This window comes from Bubalus kerabau, chromosome 3 (assembly GCF_029407905.1).
Source record: "Bubalus kerabau isolate K-KA32 ecotype Philippines breed swamp buffalo chromosome 3, PCC_UOA_SB_1v2, whole genome shotgun sequence".
In the NCBI taxonomy this organism is placed as follows: Eukaryota; Metazoa; Chordata; class Mammalia; order Artiodactyla; family Bovidae; genus Bubalus; species Bubalus kerabau.
The window spans coordinates 143366013-143386034 of NC_073626.1; the positions used below are offsets into that span (position 1 = coordinate 143366013).

Below are 20022 nucleotides of genomic sequence, written 5' to 3' on the forward strand. Positions count from 1 at the left end.
CACAGTAGGATTTATGACTGAAAATGAAGATTCTAACCCAGACTTCCTAGGCTGTGTGCTTCTTGTTTTTCCAGTTGTGTTGTTAAGTTTGATCTACCTGTTCACACTCTTTCTCCTTTGTAACTAGTGGCAGGGATACGCAAAAAGAATGGATCTGGGTGAGCGTCACATTGGAAGCATAAGAACACAAGTTAACTGACATGTGACATTAATCTTTTTTGGCTAGATCTCCAAACACTGAGTTCTAGAACATAGAGGTAATAGTGATTTGGTCATACATCAATTCATATCAGTGCCTAGCACACCGTATGCACTCAGTGAATATATAAGTGATGGGTGGATGGTTAAATGAATGCTTGTACATATGAGTGGGAGGGTGGATAGATGGGAGGGTATATAGGTAAATGAGAGAATGGATAAATATGTAGGTGGATGGTAGATGAGTAGATGGATGAATGGATGGGTGGGATGGAAGACGAATCTAAAATTTGTTTTCTTTAGAACTGGTCACCCCATCCGTCTTGTTCTTGATCGTGAAGATGATATGTTAATAACTGGGGGAAGACACCCATTATTTGGAAAATATAAAGTAAGTATTAAAGAGGAAAATACTAAAGTACCTCATTTTATTTGAATGGTTTTACCCTTTCCTATTATTTTTATTTTGCCAAATTCTAAAAACAATCATCTTAACATCTACAATATTAAAATGTGTATTTGAATACTCATAACATTTTGTGAGGAGCTTTTAGTAAATCTATTATAAAATTATGAAGAAGCTAAATGATAAAAAATACAGTTTCCAATAATGATAAAAACACTATTTAAGGAACAGGATTTATGTTAGTGATTCCTCAAAGACAAAAAATAAATAAATAAATAAAACTTCAGACATTTGTTATACCAAAGCTTCTTGATGATAAAAATACTATTTCACAATGCAGATGTTTGGAAATGATTTGACCAATTTAACTGCAAAATCATTTTTTACAAGTGTTCCCACCAAAAATGGTTATGAGTGTCACAAAAAGCTCTTTTCAAATAGGAAAAGAATCCACTAACTAGTGAAATAATTTAAAATTGTCTCAAATTACATCCTTTGTATTTTTGTGCAACTATAGCACAAACACTATGATAAATAATTGCTGGGTTTTTGTTGACAACAATACTTCAAATTTGTGGCTGAGTTGTTACGACAGATCTAATGTAATTGTTCCCATATCAAACATGCTTTATTTGGGAATTGCTTATGGCATACACATGGGCTTCCCAGATGGTGCTAGTGGTAAAGAACCCACCTGCCATTGCAGGAGACACAGGAGCTGCTGCTGCAAAGTCGCTTCACTCGTGTCCAACTCTGTGCGACCCCATAGACGGCAGCCCACCAGGCCCTGCCGTCCCTGGGATTCTCCAGGCAAGAACACTGGAGTGGGTTGCCATTTCCTCCTCCGATGCATGAAAGTGAAAAGTGAAAGTGAAGTTGTTCGGTCGTGTCTGACTCTTAGCAACCCCATGGACTGCAGCCCACCAGGCTCCTCCATCCATGGGATTTTCCAGGCAAGAGTACTGGAGTGGGTTGCCATTGCCTTCTCCAGGGGAGACACAGGAGACATGGGTTCAATTCCTGGGTCAGGAAGATCCCCTGGAAGCGAGCATGGCAAACCATTCCAGTATTCTTGCCTGGAGAATCCTGTGAACAGAGGAGTCTGGCAGGCTATAGGCTATAGTCTGTAGTTTCACGAAGAGTCAGACACAACTGAAGCAACTTAGCACACACAGCATACACATAGCTAGATTTTTCTGTCTGATTCTGTTGTTGCTTTAGATTACTAAATTATTCTATTCCCTGTAACTAAACCACAGCTTTCCATAGCACAGCACAATTTTATTTCTTCCACTGATATTAGTAATTTTTATAATTAGAGAGGAAAACACCATAGTTGGCCATTAAACCTTTTTTTTCACCTTCAAATAAAAAATAAATGAATACTCACAAGTCTTATTATCCTCTAGGCCCAAGAGCAATGTGAAGGCACCCTCTGGGATTGTGGGAGTTGGTGTTATGGTAGCTGTTGAGTTCTATGGTTTGGGCTGGATTATAAATCAGGCTTCAATTATACCATAGTTATGAGACTGTTTTAGTACTAGTACTTATTAAGAGGGTTCTAGACTATAAATATTTTGGTAATTATAGTAATATAAAATATAATTTTAAAAACAGACTTTTTGGAAAAAAGTTTTATTTTTAAATATAATTTTACTTCCAATATTATAATGTGTATGTGTATGTATCCTCAAAGTTTTGCTTGGTTATTTGGAATTATTCATAGACTAGCATAATAGATGATTATGTGTGCATAGGCCCTTCCAAAATCCTTGCAAAGTTTATACTGAACAGTTTAAGAATCCCTCTGCTCCCTCACTTATGGTACTACTTTGCTTAGCAAGCCTTCCTTCATGAAAACTTCAGCCTAGCATTTGTCAAAATTACCATAAATTCTGAACTTGTACATTTTGCTCCATTTCCTAACTTCTCTGATTTGTTATCCAAAATTTCCCTTATAGTATGAATATGTAAGTGGCCCCATATAGGTAAATGGTTCCATCGATGTATTTATCCCTGTTTTCAAAAAGGCAAAGAAACCACGGCCAATTCTTTCTTGGTGGAACTACACTAGGAAGTGGTAATTTTTCTTTTCATTCTGGGCTGTGCAAACAAAATGGTCTAGGTGGGAGGAAGGGAGTGGCAACTTCAGAAAAATATGAGGTGCACTCAGTGAGTCCTGGTAGTAACAGCAACTCACATTCATGCCATCTTTCCAGAGTGACAAACTGCTTCACTAGCTCAGTAAGATGAGGGCAGTCACTCCTGTGTCCATTCCCCAATCTCCAAGGCTTTCTCATAACAAGAGACACTTCTATTCCTTCTGACACACTCTGGAATCCCAGAGACTTTTCCACAAGGCGGAAAACCAAAGACTAAATTAGAAGGAAAATCAGTAAAAAGTGAAGAGAATCTTCCAAGAACAAGGAAGAAGGGGGTAGCAATTAAATGCTGGGAGACAAGCAAGGATTTTAGAATTCCATACTGACTGTGAAACCAGAAAATTACACGGTGAAAGAAAAGGGCTCAGCAAAATTCAGGTCAGAGGAGGTCTTTTGTCTGCCAAGCACTGAAAAACGAGAGACTATCCAGACGTAGTCCACCACAGAGCAAATGGGAGTGGCCTGTCTTCAGTCCTGCCCATGGAGGAGCAAACTTAGCATTAAATTCCAAACATATTGTAAAATGTCCATCATTTGGTGACAGGTGGGATTCATGAACAACGGGCGAATCAAAGCTCTAGACATCGAGTGCTTCATTAACGGAGGGTGCACGTTGGATGACTCAGAGCTGGTACGTATATCAGAAACCAGGACCGTCCTGGTTTGTGAACAGTATGCAGAATTTCTGTATGAGTCTTTGTGGAGCAGTTTCTTCAAATACTTACCTCGTTCCACAAGCAGTTCAACACTGTAACTGACTTTTAGAGAAAAGGAAAAAATGTTGTCCGGTATATGTAAATATCTCCTTTTACTTTAGGTAACAGAATTTCTTATCCTGAAGCTGGAAAATGCATATAAAATCTGCAACCTCAGGTTCCGGGGCCGTGCATGCCTGACAAATTTACCATCCAACACGGCCTTTCGAGGGTTTGGCTTCCCCCAAGGAACCCTGGTAACAGAATCATGCATCACAGCTGTGGCAGCCAAATGTGGCCTTCCACCAGAAAAGGTAAGGTAGAAATCGAAGTCATAACCAAGGCTATTGAAGAATCAGATGAGTTAGGAAACCAGCTACCCAAGGAAATACCCTGGAAGAGCCACACAAATTAGGCCTGCCTGGCTCAGAACTCAAGATAAATTAAGGGCTATCTAAAAGAGTTCACCTCCACACATTGGACTTCCTCTTTTTGCAACAATTTGTTTTCTTCCTTTCTTGTTTTAATTTGTACAAAAGGAATTACTCTTTTTAAAATTCAAACCATCCTGAAGTTATTAAAGTGAAAAGTAAACATCCTTCTTTTTTATCCCCATCCCTATTGGTTGAGGGTGACCATTGTTAACAGTTCTGTGTTTATTGTTCTAGCTCTTTCTCTGTTTACCCACCCATCTGTATTTCTACATACATAAACATTAACATATGATGGATAACTGCACTTATATGCTTATTTTCAAAATGAGACTATAATAAACACAGAATTCTGCCCCCTACCTTTTCTACTTGACAGTATGCCTGGCCATCTTCCCATGCTAGTAGAATGAACTACTTCATTCCTTTTCATGACTGAATAGTACTAATTTGTATCTAAATTTATTTAGACACTGCACTATTGGTACATATTCAGTTTGTTAACCAGTTTTTGCTATTTAATTGGTACTGGTACAAATGTACCAAGGTTATATCTTTGCCTTGTTGTGTATATCTGCACAATAAACTTAGAGAAGTGGAATTGCTGGTGCACTTGAAAACTTTTGAGAGATACTGCCAAAAGAATGCCCTCCAAAAATACTATTTTGTACAAGATCCTAAAGTGTTCATAATATGTACAATATGCCAGACCAAAGAGAGGCAGCCACTGACAAGTGAGATAATTGTTGATAATACTTTTCCAACTCTTCACTCATTCCAAGCAAATCCCAGCCTACTTTTTCCACTTCTATCCCCTGTATCCCCCAAATAGAGACCCTCTGCTGCAGCAAGGCTCTCCATGGCTTTGAACCTCTTTGTCTTTAAACTCAACAGGGAGGACCACCAGGTCTGTGAATTGTAATTGTTGGGGGTACTTCTTATGCACAGGGGAATGCCTAAATATTGAACAAGGGAGATGATGGTTATCCCAAGAGAAGTCACATAAAGTGATCTGTGGATACAAAGGAGACAAACGTCACACTGGCTTGGTGGAGGGGTATGGAGCAGAACTTCCTGGAGAAGATGACACTGGGGTGGCCTTGAAGAATAATAGCACAGAGAATGAGAGGTCATCTGGGCCAGTGGAACACTTGAACAATGAGAGGCAGCGTGATTGTGGCTCCATTTCTTTATCTACAAAATGAGGACAATATGACCTCACAGAGCTCCCACAAGAATTAATTGAGTTAGCATTCATGAAAATATTTGTTTCTATGCTGCTGCTGCTAAGTCGCTTCAGTCGTGTCCGACTCTGTGCGACCCCAGAGATGACGGCCCACCAGGCTCCCCCGTCCCTGGGATTCTCCAGGCAAGAACACTGAAGTGGGTTGCCATTTCCTTCTCCAATGCATGAAAGGGAAAAGTGAAAGTGAAGTCGCTCAGTCGTGTCCGACTCCTAGCGACCCCATGGACTGCAGCCCACCAGTGTGGGCTCTGTCCATGGGATTTTCCAGGCAAGAGTACTGGAGTGGGGTGCCATTGCCTTCTCCAATTTGTTTCTATAAACCAGTAGTATTCCAGTGTAACTGCTATTAATCGTAACTCTTTTATTATTAGAGTGATTGGGGATGATGAAAAACCCTGAGCATATCTCAGTGGGCTCCCCTGCTTCTTTGTCAGATGTTGCAAGTTTCCAAGACATGACACACCCATATTTAAATACATTTTTTAAAGATTTGACCACACATTCCAAAGGCAATTGGAAGGCTTAGAGAAGATCTGCTATTTGTCAGTACGTGCACTGCTCTCCCTCTCTAGCAAAACAAGTCTTCGTTATGACAATAAATCCTTGCTTTAACATACTGTCTACTAACTCAGCTCCACCCTTTGAACCATGTAGGAAAAAAAAGGATACTCTTCCTCCTCCAGTCCCTTCATCCCACTGCCCTTCACAGATCAGTCATTACCTCTACTCTCCACTTTAAGGAGGCAGAAACCCTGATGGTGCCTTGAAGAAAAGAAATCATGCTTCATTATTTCTATAAAAACAAACACTGAGATCAAAGAAAAAGAAACAAAAACCCTGTCTTCTCCCCTCCACTGAAGTGTATGCTTTAGTGGGGACGCTTTTCAAATCTCTATTTCACAATGTCTTATAACTAGTGATTCCATTTCTCACTCACTTCAGATTAGGGAGAAAAACATGTACCGAACAGTTGATAAAACCATCTACAAACAAGCGTTCAACCCTGAGAGCCTGATAAGATGTTGGAACGAATGTCTGGACACATCTTCCTTTCACAACAGAAGAAAGCAAGTGGAAGAGTTCAATAAGAAGAATTACTGGAAGAAAAGAGGCATTGCGGTGATTCCCATGAAATTTTCAGTCGGCTTTGGTGCAACAAGCTATCATCAGGTGAAGCTTGTATGTGTGGGTGGTAACCCTCCTGTTGGACACACTTGGCTCTGACTTGGGGAAAGCGTTACATTTCCCTGGGTCACTGAGCCCCTCCCCCAGCACCTGGGAGAAGTGAGCAGTCCCCCACCTGCAAGCACTTTCAACACAGTGCAGTAGAAAAACACCTCAATGGCAGAAAACAGCATCCGCAAGCATGAGAGCCACAGCAGCAAAACTGCCGAGATGGGGCAGTGGCCCCACTGAACCCCCACTATTCAAATAGGAAACAAGAGTAGGAACTTGCTGTGGTTAAGTGATTCCTGTAATCTGGTGGTTAAGACTCTGTGCTTCCAATGCAGGGGGTCCAGGTTTGATCCTCAGTGGGGGAACTAAGATACCATATGCCCAGCAGCCAAAAAATAAATTTGTACTTTTTAAAAGGGGTACAGGAGCCCACAAGGTCCAAAGAGGCAGGAGGAGGCTAACTGTTACATCTACAAGTCTGGACTGTATCAATCAATGGAGCATAAACGATCCTAGATAGCTGCCAGTATGGTTTTTCTCTCTGACACCAAGTGTTGTCTTTTCTCCATCAATTCCCTGATACCAACTGGGTGTCCAGCAATTCAGTTCTGGCACTAACTACCCAGAGCTAGCACAAACCCCAAAGATGAAGGGCCAAGCGAACATACTCTCTTTGTCCAGGCGTGCCCCCTCCAGCTTGTGGATGTGTTCACCAACCCAGAAGCTCCCAGAGCCCTGACATTTGACAAGGAAGGGTAATGGATTCATTACATAGGTATGGTTGATTACATTATTGACCATTGGTGGTTGAACTCAATCTCCAGTTGCTCTCCCCTCCCTGGAGACTGGGAGACAAGGCTGAGAGACGGCACCCTCTGACTGTGTGTGGTTGATTTTTGTAGTAATGAGCACCCATTTTGAAATTATTTAGATTCCCTCCATGAACCATCCCATGAGCATATAGAAGACAATAAATTCCAAGGGTTTTAAGAGTTCTGTACCAAGAACCAGGGCCAAAGACTACAGTTTTGGGGAGAGGGGGATTTTTTTTTTTTTGAAGTATAGTTGCTGCACAATACTTAACGGGTATACAGTATAATGATTCACAATATGAAAAGTTACACTCCATTTATAGTCACTATAAAATATTGGCTATATTCCCCATATTGTATAATATATCCTTGTGCTTCATATTTATTTTTTATTATACTACATCTCCTCTCACTTGTATGGCCCCCATATCCTACTCTCTACCATCATCCTTGGGAGCAAATTTCTCATCTTGCTACAAAAAAAAACAGCTTTCAATCAAGCACTGACTGTCTCCATCTGAAAGGCCTCCAGCTTCCCCACAGAGTTCTAAATTGAGGCACCCGAGAATCATCTGCTTGGGAGTTGAAGTGTGTTATTCCAGGTCAGCTGATGACTCACAAAGCTGAAACACTCACTCTCTCAATTAGGTATGAGCAGCACTGTCCTCAGAGTCAATGGGCCCACAGTGAATAAGTACTATTATTAGCACCCACAAGCCTCCATGCTCTGGAGCTGCTCCAAGCCACCCTGGGCCTCTGGGCATCTCCAGACATGAACAGATTAAAGTCCCAATTCCTCCTCCTCCTGGAAAGGAAAATGCCACATTTCCATTCGTCCAGGTTAACAAATACACATTTAGTGTCTGTGATTCAGACCTGCTCAGAGTTCTCTACAGCACTCGGAGATGAGCCAGACCAGGGCCCCCTCATCTGAGAGACACTCAGAGAAGAGCCTGTCATGCTAGTGTTCATTTCCCATGGCTGCTGTAACAAAGCACCATGAGCTTGGTGGCTTAAAATGACACGTTTGTTCTCTCAGTTCTAGGGGCTAGAACTGCAAACTCCAGGTGTCAGCAAGGCCTTCTGAAGGCTCCAGGGAAGACTCCTTTCTTGCCTCCTCCAGCTTCTGGGGGTTCCTGGAGTTTCTTGGCTTGTGGCTGCAGAACTCCAGTCTCTGCCTCCATCTTCACGTGACCTTCTTATGAGGACACTATTCAATGAATGTAGGGTCCACCATCATCCAGAATGGGTGTCTGTAGTGGCTCAGACAGTAAAGAATCTGCCTGCAATGTGGGAGGCTCAGTTTCAATCCCTGGGTGGGGAAGATCCCCTGGAGAAGGGAATGGCTACCCACTCCAGTATTCTTGCCTGGAGAATTCCATGGACAGAGGGGCCTGGCAGGCTACAGTCCATGGAGTTGCAAAGAGTTGGACACAACTGAGTGACTAACACTTTCACGTTTTTTTTCATTTTCTAATCCAGTATGACCTCATCTTGACTAATTACACCTTTACAGACTCTGTTTCCAAACAAGGTTACATTCTGAGGTTCCAGGTGGACATGAATTTGGGGTATAGGCAGGGACACTATTCAACCCAGTGCACCCCCATAAGAGGAAGTGCCAAGGAGGGATGACTGATCCTTCCCAGGGGGAATAAGAAGGGTTCAGGGACATTTTCACAGAACAGGCTGGAGGTCTGAAGGCCAGGGAAGAGGCCAGGAAGAGAGAACCACATCAGCAAGAGCACAGGTCAGCAAGGAGCAGTTGTCAGGCTTGGAAACAAGGAGGGAAAAGACAGAGCTGAATCTGGGAAAGTTCTAGAGACCAAATCCCAAAGGTCCTCATATTGTAGTCAGGAGCCAGTTTTCCCTGACACACAGTGGGGAGCTTTTGCCCACCTTACCCAGTGGTGAACCCCTCTTCCCTCTGATTCCATTCAGTGGTCATTTAGGGGCACCCTTCCCGGGCTTAGTGGTAAGGAATCTGCCTGTCAATGCAGAAGCCACAGAAGATGCAGGTTAGATCCTTGGGTGGGGAAGAGGCTCTGGAAGAGGACATAGCAACTCACTCCAGTATTCTTGCCTGGAGAACCCCATGGACAGAGGAGCCAGCAGGCTACAGTCCATAGGGTCACAACTGAGTGACTGAGTATGAGCACAGCATGTTCCCAGGCTCCACAGAATCATCTGGATCTTTTCCCAAGGCCCCTCTGCCATGTCCATTATCTCACAGAACATTGCTCACAATGACTCACTCTCCAGCCTGTCCTCCCACTACACTGTGAGCTACTTGAGGAAGAACCACATCTTATTCATCTCTATACACTGAGCTGAGCACAGGTTGGCATGTAACCTGTGCAACCTGCAATGTTTCAGAAGCTGGCTGAGTGGTCAGCCAGAGAATCAAAGTGGAGAAGAGGCTTTCAAATAGTTGGAACCAATACTCACAACTCCCAAGGTATCCAAAGAGGCTCCCACTGAAACCAGGCTCAGTAGGAATGTTCTTTATGGGCGACTTTAGCACTTCAGTGTCCTACCAGGAAAGCTCTCTCTCCGACCCTCGCCACTCCATGAACTTGGCGTTTCACCACCTCAGTTCTGACACTGAACCTCCCTAAACGCTGACTTGCACTAAGTTGTACCTTCTGTGTTGTTTCTCTAGGCAGCTGCGCTGGTTCATATTTACACTGACGGGTCTGTATTGGTCACACATGGAGGCAACGAACTGGGACAAGGTATTCACACCAAAATGCTACAGGTGAGGGAAATAAAATTCATCTCTCTATACACTGTTGACATGACTGATGTTTGGCACTAATTTTAGAGTTAATGACAACCCCCTGTATGTGCACCCTAAGATCTTGACTATTAAGTTGAAAAACTTCTTACATACCAGCTAGAATGGCAGAGGTGGTAGAAATCCACACATGTGCAAACATTCCTGGAGCTTGGCCAAGGTTTATGGACAGAGGTGGTTCTTAGTGAAAACACCATTGGTGGGCCTGCAGAGCACTCAATACTTTGGCCACCTGATGCGAAGAACTGACTCCTTGGAAAAGACCCTGATGCTGGGAAAGATTGATGGCAGGAGGAGAAGGGGACGACAGAGGATGAGATGGTTGGATGGCATCACCGACTCGATGGACATGAGTTTGAGCAAGCTCCAGGAGTTGGTGATGGACAGGGAGGCCTGGCGTGCTGCAGTCCATGGGGTCGCAAAGAGTCAGACACGACTGAGCGACTGAACTGAATTGACAGAGCACTGTTGTGGGTACACATGCAGGTTTATCCAGAGTGGGAGGTTTCTCAACTTTTCTATTTTGAGACCAGTATGTATAATTTTTAAAGTCTGGACAATAATGTTGGGTGACTAATATATTGTTTTGACCATCAGGGACAAATAGTTCATCAACTGTCATCATCCTATAATTTTTAAAAGATATTTTAACACACACACATATATACAAAGTGGGAAGGCATAGCCCCAAAAGAAAGAAAAAATAATCCTTTAAATTGAATAAATTTAACTGTGAAACTGAAAGTCAGTCAGTCATGTCTTAGACTCTTCACGATCCCATGGACTGTGGCATGCCAGGCTCCTCTGTCCATGGGAATTTTCTAGGCAAGAATACTGGAGTGGGTAGCTATTCCCTTCTCCAGAGGATCTTTCCTATTCAAGGATCGAACTCAGAACCCAGGTGTCCTGCATTGCAGGCAGATTCTTTACTGTCTGAGTCACCAGGGAAGCCCAAGAATACTAGAGTTGGTAGCCTATCCTTTTTCCAGGGGATCTTTCTAACCTAGGGATCAAATCAGGGTCTTGTGCATTGCAGGCGGATGCTTTACCAGCTGAGCTAATAGGGATTTATGTATAATTTACTAGATTGTTATAGTGCACATCTGCAACTTTTGAACATTCAGTCCCTCAGCTCCTTTGGAATACCTCTCCCACACTCTATGTAGTTTTGAAGGACACCTCAATTCTGGTACCTTTTAACCTCATCCCCCTCCTTGCCTCAACACCTGCCACAGATATAGACACAGGCCCCTGGTCTGGCCAGGCATGGTTCCTGAACCCTGCTGGCTGCAGAGATCAGTCTGGGAAAAAGACATGGCCAAGCAAATCTAATCAGCCTCCTTTCCTGGGGTGCTGTGTAGATGCCAGGAGAAAGGAACTATTTTTCCTTTTGGTTGTTTAGCCACTGTGCTATAGGCCAGGAGTTGTCAGGGGCAATTCTGTGCCAAAGATGAAACTTGGAAATAACATGGGCATTATCATAGAAAGACTGTGAAAGACTGTGAGAGGAACTGAATGAGACCACAAAGCCCCTAGACACAGATATACATGACGCTAACTCCTCCATCCTTCCCAAGTGTGTGAACCAATAAATTCCTTTTGGATTTTCATCACCAAGAATTAATCGAATTGTCTTTTTTTTTCCTCATTTTGCATCTTTCTGGAAAAATTCAGTCACTGAATAATATTAGTTTGAAAATTAGCAAATATGAATAGGTTCATACCTGCAGACATCTAGAAAAGGCGTTTTTGCAAAAACTAAGAAATAATATCAGCCCAAATAATGTTTTTTTCTTCCTTACCTCGCTTTCTTTCTCATTTCTTCTTGATTAAACATCTTCATTGCCATATGTGTCCGCTAGAGAAACTGGAATGAAAATAACAGAAAAGGAAAAGTGAACGGCACACACTAGAGGAGTATAATCAAGTGGAAACAAATAGAAGAAAAGAGTGACATGACATATGAGCTCAGTCTTGTCTGACTCTTTTGAGACCCCATGGACTGTAGCCCCCCAGGCTCCTCTGTCCATGGGATTTCCCAGGCAAGAATACTGGAGTGGGTTGCCATTTCCTCCTCCAGAGGATCTTCCCAATCCAAGAATTGAACCGGAGTCTTTTGCATCTCCTACATTAGCAGATGAATTCTTCACCCCTGCACCACCTGGGGAGCCCCAGAAGAAAAGAAGGAGGAAGCTAAAGTTAAACTGGGGGCACTTCCCCGGTGGTCCAGTGGCTAAGACTCCATACATGCTGTGACTAAGAGTTTGCATGCTGCAACCAAAGGTCTGATGTGCCACAACTAAATAATACATATTTTTTAAAAGCACTGAACTGAAGGTGGGAACTAGGGTGAGACAGGCCCTCACAGTCCTTCCAAGTTCATCTGATACTGGTACCAACAGACTTAAGACCAAACTCTGAATCAATCAATTTAATTTCTATCTCTCTTCCTGCCACTGTCACCAAGTTAATCTGAATAATCTCAATTTGGTCTATTCTCTACACATGCAAAATTTAGAAAATAGGAAATCCTTAATATCCTAAGTACACGAAATTTGAATTGAAGAACTGCTGTGGAATATTACCAAGAAAACGCTTCAAAAATTAGCATGAGGTCTTACTAAAAAGTGGCTTTAATTGTTATAAGATGCATTATTTTAGGCTTTAGAGGATATTGTGGATGTAATAAAAATAAAATTTTAACTAAGAAAACGAATGACTCAAGTCTTCAAAGAAGTTCTTACCAGGTTTGAAATTATTTCTTTTTCTTATAGGTGGCCAGCCGTGAATTAAAAATACCCATGTCTCACTTGCACATCTGTGAAACAAGTACCGCCACGGTGCCTAATACAATCGCTACAGCAGCATCCGTCGGAGCAGATGTCAATGGCAAAGCCGTGCAGGTGCTTCCTCCTGTCTGTCTTTCCCTGGGTGCTTTCTCCACATCTCTGGTTTTCGTAACTGGATACAGGCACAGTGGTTGGCTTCAGAGAAGTCATCTGTGTCACAGAATGTAGGCTTGGGATCACCAAAATGCCCGGAGAGTGTGTTAGTTGGACCCAAACTGAGGTGACAAATAGACCCAGAATATAATGACTCCAACACAACAAAAGTTCTTTTTTTGTGTGCGTATAATACTGCAGAAGGAATATTTGGTCATTTGAGCACCCAGATTGATGGCAGTTCCTCCATCTTCAACATGTGGCTTTCAAGATTGCCCAGAGGGTCATCACTCAAGTGAGCCAGAGAAGGGAAAGAGCATGGGGGAAGACCTGGGAGGAATACAAGTCACTTCCCCTCAGCATGCATTAGCAGAACAGCCTCAGGCAATGTCCAACAACAAGGGAGCCTGGGGAAGCTTAGAGCAGTGGGAAACCATAGGCCCAGCTCTATGGAGGAGCAGATGTTGGCAAACAGTCTTTGTCCCTGGGAGATACAGAAAGAAGAAATCTGGGTACTGCATAATGCAGACCTGTGCAAGTTTCCTGTAAGCAAGTTCTTACAGGCAGGTAGGCAAGCAGAAGCCCAGCCAGGTAGACATGCTGCAATTAAAGTTTCTACATCAGTAAGAATTCTACCTCAGTACTTCCTTTTTCTTTGTACTTATTTTTCTAAATGATGTATAAAAAGATAAATCTTCACTAATTCAGAATAGAATGATGACTTCATATTTCTTAATTCAAAGATCTTACTGCATATATTTTTGAAGTAATATCTATTTTTCATGTTTCTGTTATAAACTGTCCACTTTTTCCCCTGGGACATTGAGGGGAGACATATGTTCTTACTCCCAGGACACTGCAATTATGCTACCAAAAGAGACCACTTTCAAATCCATCTTATCATTGTGGAGACATCTCCAAAGACTCAAAAAATAGACTCATTTTGCTCAGAACAAGTTGGGAAACCTCAAATTCATGAGATCCAGTTTTAGGTAGAATCAAACACAAAGCAAGAACTGCTCAGTGTGTATGGTGGGTGTCAGCCCAAACCATGCATTAGTCTGTCTTCTAGGGTTTTAGGTTTCTGTATCAAGAATCAGAAACTTTGTCGATCTAGCTTATTACAAAAACAAATTTATTTTCTCACTTCACACTCAAAGCCAATGCCTTAACTGAAGTAGTTTGATGGTGGATGGATGAACAGACAGAGGGATAAAAGGACAGAGAGTTGAACAGTATTTCAGGCCCAGAGGGATACTGACATATCATTGTTATAGACTGAAAAGCACAAATTTGAATGAAAATAATTTTGTTCCACTGATCATAATGGCTAAAAAATATGAAAGAAGGTTAGGGTTAGAAAAAAAAGGGAGAAAGAATTAAGAACATGAATATTCTTAGAAAGGGGATCTGAAAGTAGAAATTCAACTGAGCCCATATTTTCACAGGAAATGAATGAGGAAGAGAAAGCACTCTCTATAAAAGATACTCTCTTCAAAGTCAGGAGTGGTGTGATACCATCCCTGAGTTCCCACTGTGTCAGTGTCAAGCATTTCATAAGCATTCACTGAACTGGTCAATTATCCACCAATATTCTTTCAAATTATTTTCAAATTCTTTCAATGTTCTTTCAAATCCTAACCGCCACAGTCTTCTCTAATGAGCATTCACTTCTTTACTCCTTTAAGAATGCTTGTCAGATCCTTCTGAAACGCCTTGAGCCCATCATTAAGAAAAATCCAGAAGGTACCTGGGAAGAATGGGTAAGTGTTCCACTCTGTCTGTCACTACAAATGAGAAAGTAGTCCACACCAGTGCTGAGAGTGCTATGGTAGTGCATAGCTGCCCCACGTAGACTCAGTCCTAGGAGCAGGTGGCTGTGGGAGAGGGCGGGATTACCAGGCTGAGATGGCTGCTTTGTGAAATATCCCAGGCGTTAGTGGGGTCAGAGCACAGGAAACAGCATCGCTGAGAGGAGGAACAGAAGTGTGTGAAGAATTACCAGAGACTTACCCTCTCTGCCTAAAGAAGAAAGAGGAAAAGACTGAGCCTTCCTAAGCCATAAAAAGGTGATGCTTTAAGTAGGGAGGAAGAAAACGAAAAAGCCTAACTGTGAATATGCCTCAAGGGAAATGACTTGCTTCATCCAACTTTACAATGTCCTATATCTTATTTCATTAAAACAATTATCTTACACTGGCACACACATTGGCCAGAGTTCTAACACTTAGAAATGAAGCTGTAAATACCTTGAGAACTAAGCCACTATATCATGATGTGCAGCAAGATTCCATTTTATTTGCTTAAGTTAGATTTCTGAACTCAGTCAGAAGGAGATTGTTAGTATACCAGCTGAGGAGCAAAAATATTAGGATAGGTCCTATTATTGGTAACAAAGCACCAGTAACAATTGTCAAATGTCAATTTTGGTGTATAGAATATTTTCATTTTCCCCTCTCAGATGGTATGTTTATCTTATTCTGACTAAATATGCCCATTCTGCAGATAGAAGCTGCTTTTGAACAAAGAATCAGTCTTTCAGCTACTGGATACTTCAGGTAAAAATTACAATAATGCCTTGACCTGGCTAAGAAAATATGAGGCCATCAAATCACTCTGGGCCTCAGTTCCCTCACTTGTAAAATAAATTTTTATTTTGTGGTCCTTAAGGTTCCCTCTAGGCTCCAAATTCCATGATTTCACATAGGCCTTTGAGCTATGTTCAAAGAAATAGTAAATGATAAAAATATCCCTAATTTGTAAAAATAAATAAACAAATATGAATTGTAACATCTAATCATTATTTACTATTCTTTACCATGAGTAGTAAGAAGATACCATTAGAAATAAGTCGCAACTCAGTTTTACAAATCTCCTTCCCTTTATCATAAAACCTTTCTATTTTGAAGCTCCTTTCTGGGCAAGAGAGATGGATAAGATGCTTAATTTGACTTCTGAACTCAATTAGAAGGAAATTGTTAGTGTATCAGCTGAGGAGAAAAAATTTTGAATGGGCTCTATTATTGGTAACAAAGCAAGAGAGATGGAGAGACGGATAGGATGGTGATCACCACTCATCACTGGTGCAGTGGCTGGCAGTGAAGGCCTTCAGTAGATGCATGTTAATTAAACGAAACACAAAAAGGAGCATATGTGAGTGCTCAGTCGCTTCAGTCACGTCCAACTCCTTGCAACCCTATGGACAGTAGCCCTCCAGGTTTCTCAGTCCATGCGATTCTCCAGGCAAGAATGCTGAAGTGGGTTGCCATGCCCTCCTCCAGGAGATCTTTCCAACCCAGGAATCCAGCCAGCATTTCCTGTGTCTCCTGTGTTGCAGGCAGAGTCTTGACTGCTGAACCACCAGGGAAGCACACACAAAGAAGAGAGCTGATTGTTAAATGCAGGAAGTATTGACATTAGTTTTACAATCAAATGAAACAAACCAACAAACACACACACACACACACACAGAAAATCTCATGAAGAAAGGAGGTAACAGCCAGCCCAATGCCCTGTACATAATGAGTTCCAAATTCCTGATTTCATCTACCCAACAAAAGGGCAGATCAGCCCTCTAGCTGGGTCCATCTTCCATTAACAACACATTGAATTACCTGCCCTTTTTCACCAGCCCTGTATTACCATCAGTTCCTTATGAGTTCAATTAGCACAATCTAGGGGTCCCTCACAAAGAGTCAGACACGACTGAAAAGACCCAGCAGTGTAGCAGTCACTTCCCGGATTCTGGGAATCCTATTAAAATCAATTGAGGTTTTCAGTGTGCAGATCTAAAACTCAAATCTTAATTCGTCAAGATACAGTGAGGTCCGGAGCAAGTGAAATAGTTTGTTGGTTTCTCCTTTTTTGGCATCCTAACTTGAGCACAAATCATTTCCTCTTTAAAAATAGAGGCAAATGTTAGGGTTCCTGTAACAAGCTAGATTGCAAACACAGGTAGCAGTTTAATTGAGCTTAAAAGGTGGTCACAATCAACATCAATCAAATAAAATGCTAATGAAAATTTTGGTAACTTTTAAAACAAATCAATATTGTTTGCACCCCCCTCCCAAGCTAAAGGACTTTATTTCTTCCATCAGGGGCTACAAGGCCTTCATGGACTGGGAGAAGGGAGAGGGAGACCCTTTCCCCTACTATGTCTATGGAGCTGCCTGTTCTGAGGTTGAAATTGACTGCCTGACAGGAGCTTACAAAGTAAGTCATTTGACAGCTTTCCTCTTGGCAAGTTAGAACGACAACAACAACAAAATGTGTTTACATTAATAGCCCCCCTTCATTATGTAATACTTGTACAATAAGAACAAGATTCTTTCAATTACATGGGAATGTCGAGAGATTCAGCTTTATCCTAAATTTCCACTGAAAAAGAGGTAGTAGAGAAAGAATTGCTCATGACAGCCTAAAATGCATTAAATTTTTTATTCTATTTCAGACAAAATTACATTCCAAAGTTTTGTGGGATTTGGGGGTTTTGTTTTGTTTTTTCTTTCAAAAAAAGGATCTATTCCTAAAGGAAGGTCAAGTTATCTATTTCAGTTCAGTTTAGTCGCTCAGTCGTGTCCTACTCTTTGCGACCCCATGGACTGCAGCACTCTAGGCTTGCCTGTCCATCACCAATTCCCAGAGCTTGTTCAAACTCATGTCCATTGAGTCGGTGATGCCATCCAACCATCTCATCCTCAGTCATCCCCTTCTCCTCCTGCCTTCACTCTTTCCCAGCATCAGGGTCTTTTCCAAGGAGTCAGTTCTTCACATCAGGTGGCCAAATTATTGGCGTTTCAGCTTCAGCATCAGTCCTTCCAATGAATATTCAGGACTGATTTCCTTTAGGATAGACTGGTTGGATCTCCTTACAGTCCAAGGGACTCTCAAGAGTCTTCTGTAACACCACAGTTCAAAAGCATCAATTCTTCGGCCCTCAGCTTTCTTTATAGTCCAACTCTCACATCCATACATGACTAATGGAAAACCATAGCTTTGACTAGACGGACCTTTGTCAGAAAAGTAATGTCTCTGCTTTTTAATATGCTGTCCAGGTTGGTCATAGCTTTTCTTTCAAGAAGCAAGTGTCTTTTAAATTCATGGCTGCAGTCACCATCTGCAGTGATTTTGGAGACCAAAAAAATTAAGTCTGCCACTGTTTCCATTGTTTTCCCATCTATTTGCCATGAAGTGATGGGACTGGATGCCATGATCTTAGTTTTTTGAATGTTGAGTTTTAAGCCATTTTTTCACTCTCCTCTTTCACTTTCATCAAGAGGCTCTTTAGATCCTTTTTGCTGCCATAAGAGTGTACAAGCTGCCATCTGCATATCTGAGGTTATTGATAAAAAGTTATCTAGCTGACTAGGTAATTTAGTAAACTGTCTTAAGTAAATGCTTTAAAAGCATATAGTGATGTAATATCTCCCCAAAGTCAATTATCCCAAGGTAGTACTGAGATCAGTAGTACCAGAGATATTCCTGAGATCTATCACAGGCACGCAGGGCTTTGTGTGGCGTCTCCACAACCTGCGTGCACGTGCCCAATAACACAACACAAGGGCCAGATTAGCGTGATGTTTCTCAGGGAAGGAAGTAAATTGGTATCAACAGTTACCCTTAATAAACCCAAGATCTTACAAATCCCTAAATTCATACATGCCACTGTGGCTACATGATTTCCTCAGTAAAATGGCAATAATACCACCTACAGCAAACCATTATGAGGCTTACATGAGCTCATGATTTTAATATAATCACAAATCCAGCTTCAGAATCAGATGAACAATCGGGCTCATTTATTTACTAAGTGATACCCAGACGCACCCACATATCATGGACTTTAAAGTCACTTAAGATAAACCAAAACTATGAATGCAGAAGACCTTCTGGGGTCATCAACAGTCCTCCTAGCAGTAAATTTGAAGAGCTTAGTAGATGTCTTACCACCTCTAATGTTGATGGGGTTCCATGTAGTGCTAATCAACTAGCAAGAGTCCTGGAATAAATTGGGACCATTTGAATAAACCCTAAAGTAGTATTTTTAATTCAAGTTTTTAGGGTCAGGGCCTCTTGAGAAACCTATATGCAAGTCAGGAAGCAATAGTTAGAACTGGACATGGAACAACAGACTGGTTCCAAATAGGAAAAGGAGTACATCAAGGCTGTATATTGTCACCCTGCTTATTTAACTTATATGCAGAGCACATCATGAGACATGCCAGGCTGGAGGAAGCACAAGCTGGAATCAAGATTGCCGGGAGAAATATCAATAACCTCAGATATACAGATGACACCACCCTTATGGCAGAAAGTGAAGAACTAAAGAGCCTCTTGATGAAAGTGAAAGAGGAGAGTGAAAAAGTTGGCTTAAAGCTCAACATTCAGAAAACTAAGATCATGGCATCCCGGTCCCATCACTTCATGGCAAATAGATGGGGAAACAGTGGAAACAGTGTCAGACTTTATTTTTGGGGGCTCCAAAATCACTGCAGATGGTGACTGCAGCCATGAAATTAAAAGACGCTTACTCCTTGGAAAGAAAGTTATGACCAACCTAGATAGCATATTCAAAAGCAGAGACATTACTTTGCCAACAAAGGTCTGTCTAGTCAAAGCTATGGTTTTTCCAGTGGTCATGTATGGATGTGAGAGTTGGACTGTGAAGAAAGCTGAGGGCCGAAGAATTGATGCTTTTGAACTGTGGTGTTGGAGAAGACTCTTGAGAGTCCCTTGGACTGCAAGGAGATCCAACCAGTCTATCCTAAAGGAAATCGGTCCTGGGTGTTCATTGGAGGGACTGATGTTGAAGCTGAAACTCCAATACTTTGGCCACCTGATGAGAAAAACTGACTCATTGGAAAAGACCCTGATGCTGGGAGGGATTGAGGGCAGGAGGAGAAGGGAACAACAGAGGATGGATGGCATCACTGACTCGATGGACATGGAGGAGTTGGTGATGGACAGGGAGGCCTGGCGTGCTGCGGTTCATGGGGTCGCAAAGAGTCGGACATGACTGAGCAACTGAACTGAACTGAATTTTAATTTTGACAGAAAATCAGAAAGGACATCATCATGGATGCCTGCTGCAGTCTAAATCCAGCCATCGATATTGGGCAAGTAGGTGCTGCCCCACCTGGATGGATGCCTCTTTTTGA

General features: G+C 42.0%; 1 protein-coding gene across 1 annotated transcript in view; it reads left to right on the forward strand.

Annotated features, from left to right (window-relative positions):
- LOC129646619 (aldehyde oxidase 2) overlaps window positions 1-20022 on the forward strand; it is a 77559-nt gene that overhangs the window by 42953 nt on the left and 14584 nt on the right. The window contains exons 23-32 of the mRNA XM_055573059.1: window positions 502-589; window positions 3311-3397; window positions 3584-3780; window positions 6086-6308; window positions 9789-9884; window positions 12698-12826; window positions 14554-14628; window positions 15371-15423; window positions 16963-17077; window positions 19919-19984. Coding sequence (XP_055429034.1) covers window positions 502-589; window positions 3311-3397; window positions 3584-3780; window positions 6086-6308; window positions 9789-9884; window positions 12698-12826; window positions 14554-14628; window positions 15371-15423; window positions 16963-17077; window positions 19919-19984 — 1129 coding nt within the window. The remainder of the gene's footprint in view (window positions 1-501; window positions 590-3310; window positions 3398-3583; window positions 3781-6085; window positions 6309-9788; window positions 9885-12697; window positions 12827-14553; window positions 14629-15370; window positions 15424-16962; window positions 17078-19918; window positions 19985-20022) is intronic.